Source organism: Rhincodon typus, chromosome 11 (assembly GCF_021869965.1).
Source record: "Rhincodon typus isolate 14 chromosome 11, sRhiTyp1.1, whole genome shotgun sequence".
Classification (NCBI taxonomy): Eukaryota; Metazoa; Chordata; class Chondrichthyes; order Orectolobiformes; family Rhincodontidae; genus Rhincodon; species Rhincodon typus.
In genome coordinates, this window is record NC_063342.1 from 36,320,266 (window position 1) to 36,333,019 (window position 12,754).

Genomic DNA, 12,754 nt, shown 5'->3' on the forward strand with positions numbered 1-12,754 from the left:
CAAAACTGATAGTATTAAGTGATTATTTTTGAGGGTCAAAATAACAATAGACTTAGATACCAAAGGTTTGCCATCAGCATCAAGCTGGTCCTTCATTCTCCTCAACAGAAGGCTTTTGGTGATAATTTTAAGGCGTTCACCACCTTTCCTTGTACCGTTATCCACTTGGTTTTTCCAAAGCTTGAACTCATCGAATGGGGAACAGTGAAGGAACCTGAAACAATAGGGAAAAAGTTAGAAAGAAGAGTTACGAGATTTTAGAAATTAGCCCAAGCTCCATAGTTAGGAACAATAATTAACAACAACTCAAAAACTGTGAGTAAATATCTCAAATAACTCAGGAGGTTTGTCTTAAAGAAGGGACAGGTCAAGATTATGGAAAAAAAAGAATATTTAAAACAAAAACAGCAGTTATTTGGAAACAATACTGGCAAAAAATGTAGCTGAAAAACACACAAGAATTAAGTTTAACTCAGGGTGCTCTGGTCTGTTTTCTTACTTGAGCAAGGAGTACATATCCAGCAGGTTGTTCTGAATGGGCGTTCCTGTGACTGCCCAGCGTGCTTTAGCTTGGAGTTTACACACTGCCATTGAGGTTTGTACTTGGGGGTTTTTAATGTTGTGAGCTTCATCCAGGATTATCCGAGACCATGCTATCTTCAACAACGGGGAATGAGAAAGCTTTGTCTCAGTTAAGGTCTGAAAAACAAAAAATAAAAATAAAAACAAAACAAAAAAAAAGATGTGTGCAGTTTTCACCAGTGTGTTTGGATTAAAAAGATGAAGTACCCTACTCACTCTCACCTCAAATTATACTAACAGATTTTCTCATAGGAAACAGAAATCTAATTCCATTGGCTGTTTTGGTAGTATAAAAAGAGAGTGTAACCACCAAATCAGAAAGCATACTAATAACTGGCCTGACACACTCAGTCCAAACAAAAATCGCTAAGAGCATTATTCCACTGTAAAAATGCCACAGGTGCTCAGATGATCTGAAATGTTGAGCTGAGATTTGTTAGTTTGAGGACTATTCTAACAAGCAGCAATTGTTACAGGTACCCAAATGCAGAAATGCATCCAAGAAAATAACACGGTATTACACACTACTGAAATTTGCAAGTGGTACCATTAACATGATTGAAAAAAAAAATGCCCAGCTTACATTTGCCTCATGTTTGGTTGTGCAATGTCCATTTTCCTTGTTCACTGGGATCTCCTTTGCAACAAGGCTATATGTTGTTACAACAACATCAAATTTTGATAGTCTGTAAGAAAAATGTTTAAAATGTCATAGATCAGGGTCAATAAAAAATGTTTCTAAATACTATTTTTAATCTCGAATTAAACTCTTCTTTCTGGGGGCAGCTGTTCAACGCCAACTTTGACATCCCAGGAAGACATTCCTTTCCAGTCATTAGGATACCTTGTCATGTGGTTTCCTTGAATTGGCTGGTACCCACGATACTTTCCCTCTGCTTCCAATGCGGCAAATAAACTAGTTTCCTATGACTGGAAATTGACTAGTTACTACTTCTTTTCTTCATCTGAGGAAAGATAGGTGTTGATGCTGGTAATGGCAGAAACCTGCCCTTGTTTAATATCTGCATCAAATTGAATCTAAAGCAGAAACTCCATGGGAATTACTGTGAAACATTAACCTACAATTTACCATTGTATAACGTGATAGCGTAATCTGTCTGATCAGTTCAAAGTTTAAAAAGGTAACTCTGAGTTTGTTTATTTTGAATATTGCGTACAGTTCCGGTAGAAGGATGTGCAGGCTTTGGAGAGGGACAGAAACTGTTTACCAGGATATTGCCTGGTTTGGAGAGTATTAGCTTTCAGGAGAAATTGAACAAACTTGCTTTGTTTTCACTTGAATGAAGGATAAAAGGGCCAACCCAATAGATGTTTACAAAATTATGAGAGGCATGCATACATAGGATAGAAATGTCAATTGCTAAAGGGACATAGGTTTAAAGGTATAAGGGGGCAAGTTAAAGGAGTTATGAGAGGCAAGTTTTTTTATTTTTAAACAGAAGATGTGAAGTGTCTGGATGGTGCTGCCACAGGACATGGAGGTAAATACAATAGCAATAGAGATATGAATAGGCAGGGAAAAGAAGGATACGGACTGCATAAAGGCATAAGGTTTTCAGCTTAGAAAGGCATTGTGTCAGCACAGTCTTGGAGTACTGAAGGGCCTGATCCTGTGTTGTACTGTTCTTTGCATCTTGAATGAAGCACACTACGAATGTAGTGATCCACTAGGTGGTGTTTACGTTTGCATAGCAATCTAGAAAAGATTAACTAGCAACAAATATCTACCACACCTCTCAAATAAAAAAAGGGTGTACAAACTTAAAATAAAAATGCCTTTTTATATATTGTGCATATCAAATTTCTCAAAACACTCACGCTTTTGCTGATTGCTGTCTCTTTGGCCCATGGTACATGTATATGCTTATTTTCGTGATAGAGACATGCCTTTCGATTTCCTTCTTCCAATGATGAATTAGAGATGCTGGACAAATGATAAGTGTCCCAGAGGAGATTACAGAAGTGCTGTCTGTAGAAAATTGGATATTAGAATGCAACATTAGGTTTTGATCAGATAAGGTTGCAAGACAGAACATTAAACATGGCTACAAATTGGAAATGACAAACTAGTTTAACACTCCATAAATATTTTAACTAAAAATAAATACCAATAATCAGAAAAATCAGGTATTTAATATAACTCACCAAAACTCCTTCAACAGCACATCCCAAACCCATGACCTCTACCAACTAGAAGGACAAAGGCAGTAGGCATATGGGAACACTACCAAAACCACACACTGACATGGGGTCAAAATTCTGAAAATCCCTTTTTAATAGCTCTGTGGGTGTCTCTACACCCACAAACTGCAGTGGTTCAAGAAAGCAGCTCACCACGACCAGCCTCTCTACGGCAATTAGGGATGGGCAAAAATATTGGGCTAGTAAGTGATACCCACATCCAAAAATGAATTAAAAAAAAGCACTTCTCATTCAATAAATCACTTTTAACAGACAGTCAACTTCTTATGTCATGTAGTTACACAGATCAAGATAGTGTCACGGCAAGTGTGTTGGACAGAGCACCAACAGTGCCATGGGGTCATTTATTTTCACCTAAATCAGGTATATGGATAACCAATTAAGCATGCCATTAGACAGAGTGCATTTCAACAGCGCAGCACTTCAGATCTCAAACCTGCAAAAAGTTGCTTTGAAAGTTAACCAACCCAATGGTTATACGCAGTGCATGGTTTTGTCTGTTATTGAAATCATTGTAATTATTTACACTTACCAGTTTTTGAGATCCATTCATCTGGATTTTTCTCCGTTTCTTCCTTCCTGTTGTACCGTTGTGCCAAGATGAGTGCAATCATTGTTAGAGTTTTCCCTAAACCCATGTCATCCGCTAAAAGAAAGGCATAAATGTCAACAATTTAAATTCATAATTTTTATGTTACTCCAAATCAGATTATTACAAAGACATCAAATCCAGACACTTTTATTTGGTCCTAGTGACAATTATAGATTCTGATCCTTTGTGATTAATGAATTCGAAGAGCCATTACCAGTTATTATTTTTGATTTATTCTTGTTTAATACAAATTAATTGCCATGCTTATCAATATACATTGACTTGATACTGAAATGATGTCTAACTCATAATAGGGAAAGTGAATCACAAATAATTAATAAAGATCTAACATTTCAATTCCACAGATGGTACTGTATCAAGTTCGTGCCTTGTATTGTTTCAAATTTGACTCTGGTCTTATTGTTCTTCCATGACCATGCCATCCTTTTTAACTCTTTAAAACAAAAGGTTCCTTCTTACCTAGTATACCACCCGATGGTTTTTGCTTCTCCCGCCACAGTAACCATGCCAATGCTTGTTTCTGATGAACCAGCAGTGGGACCTATAAAAATGAACGTCTTTAATGCAGAAAATTTCAAACATTTATGCAATTTTTTCAAATTTGTCAAAATATAGAAACTAAACAGAAGCAAAGTTCACCGTGACCAGATTATAACCATAGGAACTCATTCTACCTCCCTTGAAAATAACATAAGGGAAGATATGATAATTATAATGTAACGTCATTATGCCTTAATGTTTCATTGTGAATTTGAACAAAGTTATTAAATATTTAAGAAACATGGGGTGTTAAGTAGCAAAGTAAGCAACTTTGATCATTTACACAATACTATTGCTATATATTCTAGCCACAACTGATAAATAGCAAATTAATGTGAATAACATATTTGGAAATTCCCTCTATTTGTCAAAAGATAGGATTTTGTTATAATCCACATTATGCAATGCATGGCCAATTTTTAAAAAATCATCTAGCATCTCACCATTAATAAAATTTGTGTCCTCATAAAAAGGTGCCTTTAAAACAAAAGCAAAACAGAAACACCATGGACAAAAACAGAAGTTACTGGAAAAGCTCAGCAGCTCTGGCAGCATCTGTGAAGAAAAAAAAATCAGAGTTAATATTTGGGGTCCGGTGACCCTTCCTCAGAACCGGACCTGAAACGTTAACTCCGATTTTTTTTCTTCACAGATGCTGCCAGACATGCTGAGCATTTCCAGCAACTTCTGTGTTTGTTCCTGATTTACAGCATCTGCAGTTCTTTTGGTTTTTATTTAGAAACACTATGGATAGTCTCTTACGCAGCAAGAGCATGCATTATACCTTGATCAGGACAGTTTGCTATTTTATACCACCATCTCATTAGAATGAGCTACTACATGCAGACTATCTATTTGTGGAATGTTATGGGAATAGTTGAGCATGATGGGTGTGATGTGGTGCAATGCAATTTCATGTTGGATAAAACAAAATGGTATCTCAACCTTGTATCAATTAAGTCTGCCTTCAGAGATAGAGACATCAAAAGGAGACATCAAAATGTGATCCAATTAACTAACAAGATTTACTCGTTACACTTGCAGGAAGAGAGGCAATCAACTATCAGAAAGAACAGTAAGCAACTCAACCAATTAAAGGAGCGTCTAATCGACTTCTATGCACAGGATCAGTAACTTTATCCTATACCAGAGACAAGTAATTTATAACATTTAAGGCTATGGGCTTAGTGCAGGAAAGTGGGAATAGTTGGAGGGAGTAGTACACTTCTGGAAGTACAGACTTAATTGGCCGAAGGCCCTTTTCTGTGCTGTATGATTCCAATGACCTATGAATTTGCTGTTTGATGGTTTGAGACCTGCAAGAAAATAGATATATCAGCTCCATTGACTAAAATGTTTTGTCTGTATCAGTATCAGTTGTGGCGAGAATATATAACAATAGTACCAATCCACATTAAAATGCATTGCACCACATGACATCCATCATGCTCGACTATTGCAAAAACATTGCACAAATCCAGAGTGTGCGTCTGGTAACATATTTTAGTGAGATGGTAATATAAAATTGCAAGCTGTCCTCTCCAGGGTATAGTGCATACACTTGCTGCCTGAAAGACCTCCTGTAGTATTTATGTCTTGATTGCGTTTTTAAGGCACCTTGTGAAACTATGAATAAATTTATCAACTGAGATGCTAGATGACGTTTGGCTTACTGTTAAAGGTCTCCATGTTATGCTATCATTCAATTTGATATTGGGTAACAAAGATTGCAGGAGGTGGAACATCAATTTGCAGATGTGACCAGTAAATGTGAAGACAAGAGAAAACCTGCTGCAGCCTATGAATTTTTAATGTCTACTTTACAATTTTATAGACATCAACTATAACTAGAACGTCAAAATACTCTTACTGCATTTCAGTTCAAATGTAAACAGAGATTGAACTCAAATTCTATTGGACAGCAAGGGGACTGATAACCACAAATGATGATGTTTGAAGTTCAATAAAGCTAGTATTGCACTGTAATTACAATTATGATTCCAGCTGATGTTCACACTGGGCAAGTCATATCACATCTGGTAAACATGGTTTGGTGGAGCATAGATCTTTTTTAAAATTGTCTTTTTAAAACTATTGAGTCTGTTGTTACAGGGGAAAAAAATGTCTGCCAGTGTATTTTTAGCATAAAGAATAAAATGCTTATTACACAAAAGTGAAGCATGAACTATAGTATATTAGACAAGGTTGGAAATATTCCGTAACATTAGAAAGTGTTTCACACTTACATTACCCGTTTTATCTCAGCAATACCCTTTCAAACCCCCAAAGCTCTGAAGAATTATCATATCGCCACATCAAAGATCTTACTCAGGTTGGTACACCTGCAGCCAGTTGCTTTTCATCAAATTTCTGTGCAATCACTGCATATTTTTCTTTAGCTGGTATCTCGCAGAGACACCAAATACAAAGCAAACACGAGTTCTATAAACTAACTTTCAAGCAGTTGTTTTGCTGGATTTCCAGCTAAAGAGCAGCTAACACTTCAACCTTCACTCTCTAGCACACCCACACTCAGACTGAATAAGATAAGTTGGCATCTCCAGTTGTATTGTACTTTCAACATTTTTTTTGGTGGAATCAACTTAACAAAATCAATTCTAACTGTTTCATTTCAAGATTTGCTTTTTGAGACACAATTTTTTTTATTAAAGAGAAACTCTCAACCCATGGCACACGCATCCTATTAATCCAAGAATTACATAATAGTACTCATTATACAAGCGTGATTGTTTTCATGGTAACAAGCCAAGAGTTGGAGTCGATTTTTAATTAAGTTTGAAGTTTGTAATTTTAGGAAGAACATGTAGCATTAAGTTAAACTTGTTTTTACATTTCTTGTGTGTTTCAAAGAGGGGAGATGTGGCTTTAAAATTCCTATTGATGAACCTGGAGACCTATACATTTACTTGTGTTTTTTTAAAATGAGGTTTTACAAGCTTTGAAGTCAAGAGCTGGAGGTGAATAGCTAAGTGTGTTTAAAAAAAGGTAGAGGAAAAATAAATAAGCGCTGCTGCTAAGCAACAAGGATCCTGGGACTTGGAAACATTTCCATCTAGAAAGTTGGTCAGTCTGAGTGTGGGTGTGCTAGAGAGTGAAGGCTGAAGTGTTAGCTGCTCTTTAGCTGGAAATCCAGCAAAACAACTGCTTGAAAGTTAGTTTATAGAAGAAAGCTACAGAGATTGCAGAAGTATGCTATACCTTACTTCATCAAAATTCAGCATCCATTTACCAATCTGTTGTTGCATAACAAACATTTCAGAGACAAAGCCTTGTTATGCATCATCATAGCACTGGTGGGACAGCTAATATATCTAGCACGAAAACTATACACACTAAAAGGAAAATCTGGATCCATCGAGAGAAATGGCCTCTCTCATCCCAACTATACTGAGCAGCTTTAAATAAAACAAGGACTGTAACTAGATGACTAAGAAATTCACAATATTACAGAATATCCTACCCTTTGTGTATTCAGCACCAAATTAGCAAATTGTCCTGGACTACATTTCATTTTCAATTACCTTTAGATATGGCGGATCTTCAGCCTCTTCAGATGCATTTGGGCAAGACTCCAATGATCTGTGGAGTTGTTCAATAGCCTCACTGGTTATGTTCTTGACAGTAAGGAGTCGTTCCTCTGTCATCCGTCCTCCATATAGGCCCTGCTGCTGAAACTGAGCTGAAATAGTGAAAATTAGTTAATTCACAACATGCATAGAGAGATATACTCCTTGTGGGATACAGAATATCAAGAAAGGATAGCTTAAAAGCAGTTCATATTCTGTATTTGATAACAAAATTCAAACTCAAGTCCTCGTATCCACAGAAAAGTAATTTACATTCCTGTGTTGCTCACTCCCTACCTCTCCAAAATGTATAATTTCTATATTTATAATGAAGAACAATTTTATCTTCATTTAATATAACTCTGTATCAAGCTCCAACAATAAAAGATGTAACAAGGTTGACCTTCACGCCACACAAAGACAACACTTATAGAGGACAGGATGAATTATGCAACAAACTTATTCAACCCATACCAGGCAAAACAAGACAGGTACCTAAGTAGCAGCAGACCAGGAATGTGCAAGGTTTTCACAGAGAAAATATGTCCAATGGCTTGTTCTCGTGCTGTAACATTCCGTGACTGCAGCATTTTTCTAAGAAAAACAAAACACTATTTTATAAAATTTTACCTCCATACAGATGGCTATAAAGTTGACTTGACCCCAGAGAAGAATCATAATTGAAATGTGAAGCTCTTGCATCAGATTGAGGATCCTGATGGGGTACAAGCTTAGTTTGTAAGACGGTGCCACTTTTGTCAAAGGGGTTGATCTGACTGTTCTTTGCTTCATCGCCTACAGAGAAAGACTTTGTTGAGTTTGAGCTTCAACTGTCCTTTATTGCTCAACTGTCAGTACAATGTGAATGGAGATAAACCATTACCAATCCTGTTTGCATAAATAAAAACCCTGGCTTCTATGAAGTACTTGACTTCGACGACTTTATTAAGGTTAGACTTATAAATTATATAGCAATTCATATTGTACAATTCTATACCACAGTATCTTGACTGACAAACTGCTGCTGCTAAACAGTCTCTGATCTACTGGAGTGCAAATTTACAATCCATGAAGTAAATGCAAAATTTGCTGTCTACTTGGAAAAGCATGGATAAGAACATGCACATTTCAAATTTGAGCTGTCAGGAAGCATTTCTTCAAAGAAGAGAGATAGTGAAAATCTAGAATCCTCATCCTCAAAAGGCCCATGAGGCAAGACCCACTGAAAATTTAACAAATTAAAATGGATAAATTTCTGCAATTCAGGAATCCTACAGCATATGGAACCAAGCGGACACATGGAATTGAGATTCAAATCAGCTACAATCTAATTGGATAATTGAGCATGCTCAAGGGGCTGAATGGGCTTTTTTTTAAAAAAAAAGCGAAGTTTCAGTGAGTAAAGTTCATTTATAGGATGAGATTTAAGTTAACACTATCAAAATGCCCTACAACTTTGAAAATATCCCACTCACCCCATACAAGAAAGTGTTTTGTTAATTCTAAGTGCAACACAGTACCTTCCTCATTTTGATCTGTTGGAGTCAGGCAAAGTGCACTAAGAGCATCCTCCAAGTCCTTAACTTGATTTATTAACCTCTGGCCTTTATCAGGGAGGGCAGCAACATTAACCGTTCTCAGAGTATTCTGAAAAAAAAAGTAGACTTGAAAACAATATGACTTCCAAGTACTGTTGTCCCTTACTTTACCTCCCCAAATTAAACATGGCATTTTTGCTCCTGCTGTTCAGTCATGAATGTAACAAACTATTTGTGAATTTCTTAATAGGTCTTTTTGATAATTCACTATGTGATAAAGTAATATTGGAGCAGTATAAAGAACTACGTATTTGAAACAGATGAAATTAACTAGTTCAGAAGAAGTCAATTTGGACTCAAAACTTTTAACTGTCTCTCCATAGATGCTGCCAGACCTGCTAAGTTTCTCCAGCATTCCAATTTTTTCAGATTTTCAACATCCACAGCATGCTGCTTTTGTCAGAACAAACTTGATACTGACACATTTATAACCTTACATTCCATTTATGCTGGCCAATCACGAAATGGCATTAAAAGCCAGCTAGAGATACTTTCCACATCCCAATTTACCTCACTGTTCGAAAAGCAAAATGTAATGCTGGTCAGATCAATGATATGATAAACAGAAAATGACAGGAAATGCGAGTTACCAAAAAAAAATGTATATTTTTACAATATTCATCTGTTGCACCTTAAGAATTCAGGAAATTGCTTTGAAATTTCCCGAATACAGACTAGAAGTATAAAAGTGAATAGGATTAATATAAACTTGAATCTTCCAAGCTTCCTCAGTACACAATAAGATTTTCACATGCTTCATGATGACCATGAAATGTATATTCATATAATTATCGTAGAACACAAATTTTCAGACTTTGCCTAGGTTCTTATGGGAAATAAAGTACAGATTCGGAATAACTTGGTTTTCAAACATACAATTTCAAAAAATTAGATTAACCAGACTCTTTTAATGTAATGATTATGTGGCAGATTGGTTTAGAAGAACAGTAACATCTTTTTACAAAAGTGGATTCCTACATTAACCTCAATAAAACAACAGATGAAATTTGAATGCAAACTCTGTTCCCAGCATCACAACATACTCATTGATTGTGTACTTAATTCATATATTTCTTAGCAAGTTTCTCAAATTATTGATCTACAGGAAGTACTGTAGCAAATCACCAAGGCTTTTGCAGCAGCACGTTCCAATACTGCTATTTTCATCATCTAAAAGGTCAAGGGCATCAAATCAGGGAAGCACTGTCACCATCAAGTCATACACCATCCAGATTGGACATATATTGCTGTTCTTTAATCTTCTAGAGCCTTACAGCTTGGAAACAGCCCCTTCAGTCCAACTAGTCCAAATTCCTAAACTAAACTTGCCTGCATTTGGCCTATATCCCTCCAAAATTTCTTATTCATGTACTTTTCCAAATCTCTTAAACATGTTAACTGCACCTGCATCCTCTGGCAGTTCATGCCTCACACTAACTCCACATGTGCTTTTTAAAATCTTTTGCCTCTCACCTTGAAATATGCCCTTTAGTTTTGAACTCGCCCACCTTGTGGAAAAGGCCTTTGCTAGTCAACTCATGCATGTCCTTCATGAATTTATAAACTTCTAAAAAGGTCACCCCTAAATTCCTACGCTCCACTGATAAAAGTCCCAGCCTATTTTTATAATTCAAACACTCCAATCCCAGCAACATCCTGATAAATCTTTTCTGAACCCTCTCCAATTGAAGAATATCATTCTTATAACAGGGCAAACAGAACATGCCCACAGTATTCCAGAAGAAGCCTCACCATTGCCCTGTACAACATCAACATGACGTCCTAACTCCTATACTCAAAGGTCTGAGCAGAACTGACTTTAAAAGTTTTAATCCTGTTAGTTCCCTACCCAGCATCTTCCTCTCACGGACTGACACAATTCAAAAGCCCCATCACCTCTTTAAAGGACAATTAGGAATGGCAATGGTACTTCCATCCCAAAAGGATGATAGAAATTAGAAATCTGTTGTTTTGTTATCGCTACTTGTGCTTTTTACCTTTTTCTGTTTAAGTTGAGCAGTCAGATGGTTGTGTAGTGCCACAGTTTCCTTGGTCGCCATGGATGTTGATTTATACTCAAAACCAGGAAAGGCTATGATCGTTCTCTGTCCATTACTTACATGTGTTTTTTCTGTAGCTGCTGTCTGCTTAAAATCCACTGACTGACAGGTAAGTGTACTTTGTTCTAATTTGGAGCAGCTATTTTCTGCTCCAATACAGACAGGTGAGGCTGCATGAATTTGCTCATATGGTTTCAGCTCCTGATTTGCTTCATTATTTGAGTCAGAACTGTGTGTATGCAGAACTGAACAGTCTGCAGTAGCACTGTATTCAGCTTTGGTTCCTTGTGTCTGTTCTGAGGAGTTTTTCGGAGCGTCTCTTGATTTGGTTTGTTGGGGGATACTGACTGTACAGCATTTCTGAGTGCTATTTGATTTTTCATTTTCACAACTAAATTTACCATTCTTGCTTGAAGATTGTGTGTCCCTTTGCTGTTGCCCCTTCAGATGCACACTGCTGGTGATTGCAGTATTCCCATGATGTGGTGAATGCTTAGATAATTCTTCATGAACATGCTTTTTCTCAGTTCCTAACTGCACCTGATCTTTCTCTGTGCCAGGGGATAGTTCTGACAAATTTTCTTTTTCAGTTACCAGGAGACCAGATGGTTTTAAATATTGTAAATTGTGACCCTTCTTTTTGGAAGAATCAGATCTTCCTGTGCTAGTAGCACATGCAAGGCCATGAGAGACTTCATGCCGGGTTCCTTCAGAATCTTTAATAACAGGTTTTCCAGCCTCACCACATGACTTGTCCTTGATCTCAAACACATCAGGAGCCGACTTCACTATTTGCTTATCTGTAACTGGTAAACTATTTGACTTCAACATTTCACCACCATCCTCATTATCCTTCTCATCTGTTGCAGACTCAGTCTCTTCTTCATTACTATTAGCAGTGGCAGCTTTCCAGGGGAATGGCTTTGGATTCTCACTCCGTATTCGGAAAGGATTTCGATCTTGCTTCCTACGATGGTGGGACTGTCCTCTAACATGATGGGTGCTGCTCTCTGTTGAATTTGGTTCCTGGAAAACACAAATATCAGTGTGTTGTTAATATTCAAACAAAAAAAAACACATGCCACAGACTGTCCAGTATTTTATTTGTTGGCAAATTGTAGTTTATATGAGAACCAGTTGAATAAATCCATGCAGAATATGACATCTGTATTGTTTCTTTATCAAGAATGTCAGCGCTGAGGGAAAAATTAACTATTCCTGCATTCCAGATAAGTATCAAATGCTGGCAGGACAAGGACAGCAAAGGCCAAATACAAGACACAGTATCTAAAGCACAATATTCATACTGCACCTGAACTTAAAGCTCAAAAGTATATAGAGCTTTACACAAGATTTCCACTTTCCAAACTTTCGCCACTTGAGAGCATAGCAGACAAACTTAAATTGAGACCTTCAAAAGAGAATTGAATGATTATCTGGAAAGGAAGATAAGTGTAGGACTACAGGTAAAAGCAGTCGAGCGGGACTAGACAAGTTGCTCTTGAAGAGAGTTGGCACAGAGACTATGGGCTGAATGGCTTCTTACTGGGC

General features: G+C 36.9%; 1 protein-coding gene across 1 annotated transcript in view; it reads right to left on the reverse strand.

Moving 5' to 3' along the window:
• The window catches only part of ttf2 (transcription termination factor, RNA polymerase II), a 167,514-nt gene that overhangs the window by 24,806 nt on the left and 129,954 nt on the right, over nucleotides 1-12,754 (reverse strand). Inside the window, exons 4-13 of the mRNA XM_048603236.1 lie at nucleotides 11,141-12,229; nucleotides 9,066-9,192; nucleotides 8,176-8,340; nucleotides 7,501-7,658; nucleotides 3,878-3,959; nucleotides 3,338-3,451; nucleotides 2,422-2,572; nucleotides 1,166-1,268; nucleotides 500-699; nucleotides 61-214 (exon numbers count right to left, since the gene is read on the reverse strand). Of these exons, the coding sequence (XP_048459193.1) occupies nucleotides 61-214; nucleotides 500-699; nucleotides 1,166-1,268; nucleotides 2,422-2,572; nucleotides 3,338-3,451; nucleotides 3,878-3,959; nucleotides 7,501-7,658; nucleotides 8,176-8,340; nucleotides 9,066-9,192; nucleotides 11,141-12,034 (2,148 nt within the window). The 5' untranslated portion in view covers nucleotides 12,035-12,229. The remainder of the gene's footprint in view (nucleotides 1-60; nucleotides 215-499; nucleotides 700-1,165; nucleotides 1,269-2,421; nucleotides 2,573-3,337; nucleotides 3,452-3,877; nucleotides 3,960-7,500; nucleotides 7,659-8,175; nucleotides 8,341-9,065; nucleotides 9,193-11,140; nucleotides 12,230-12,754) is intronic.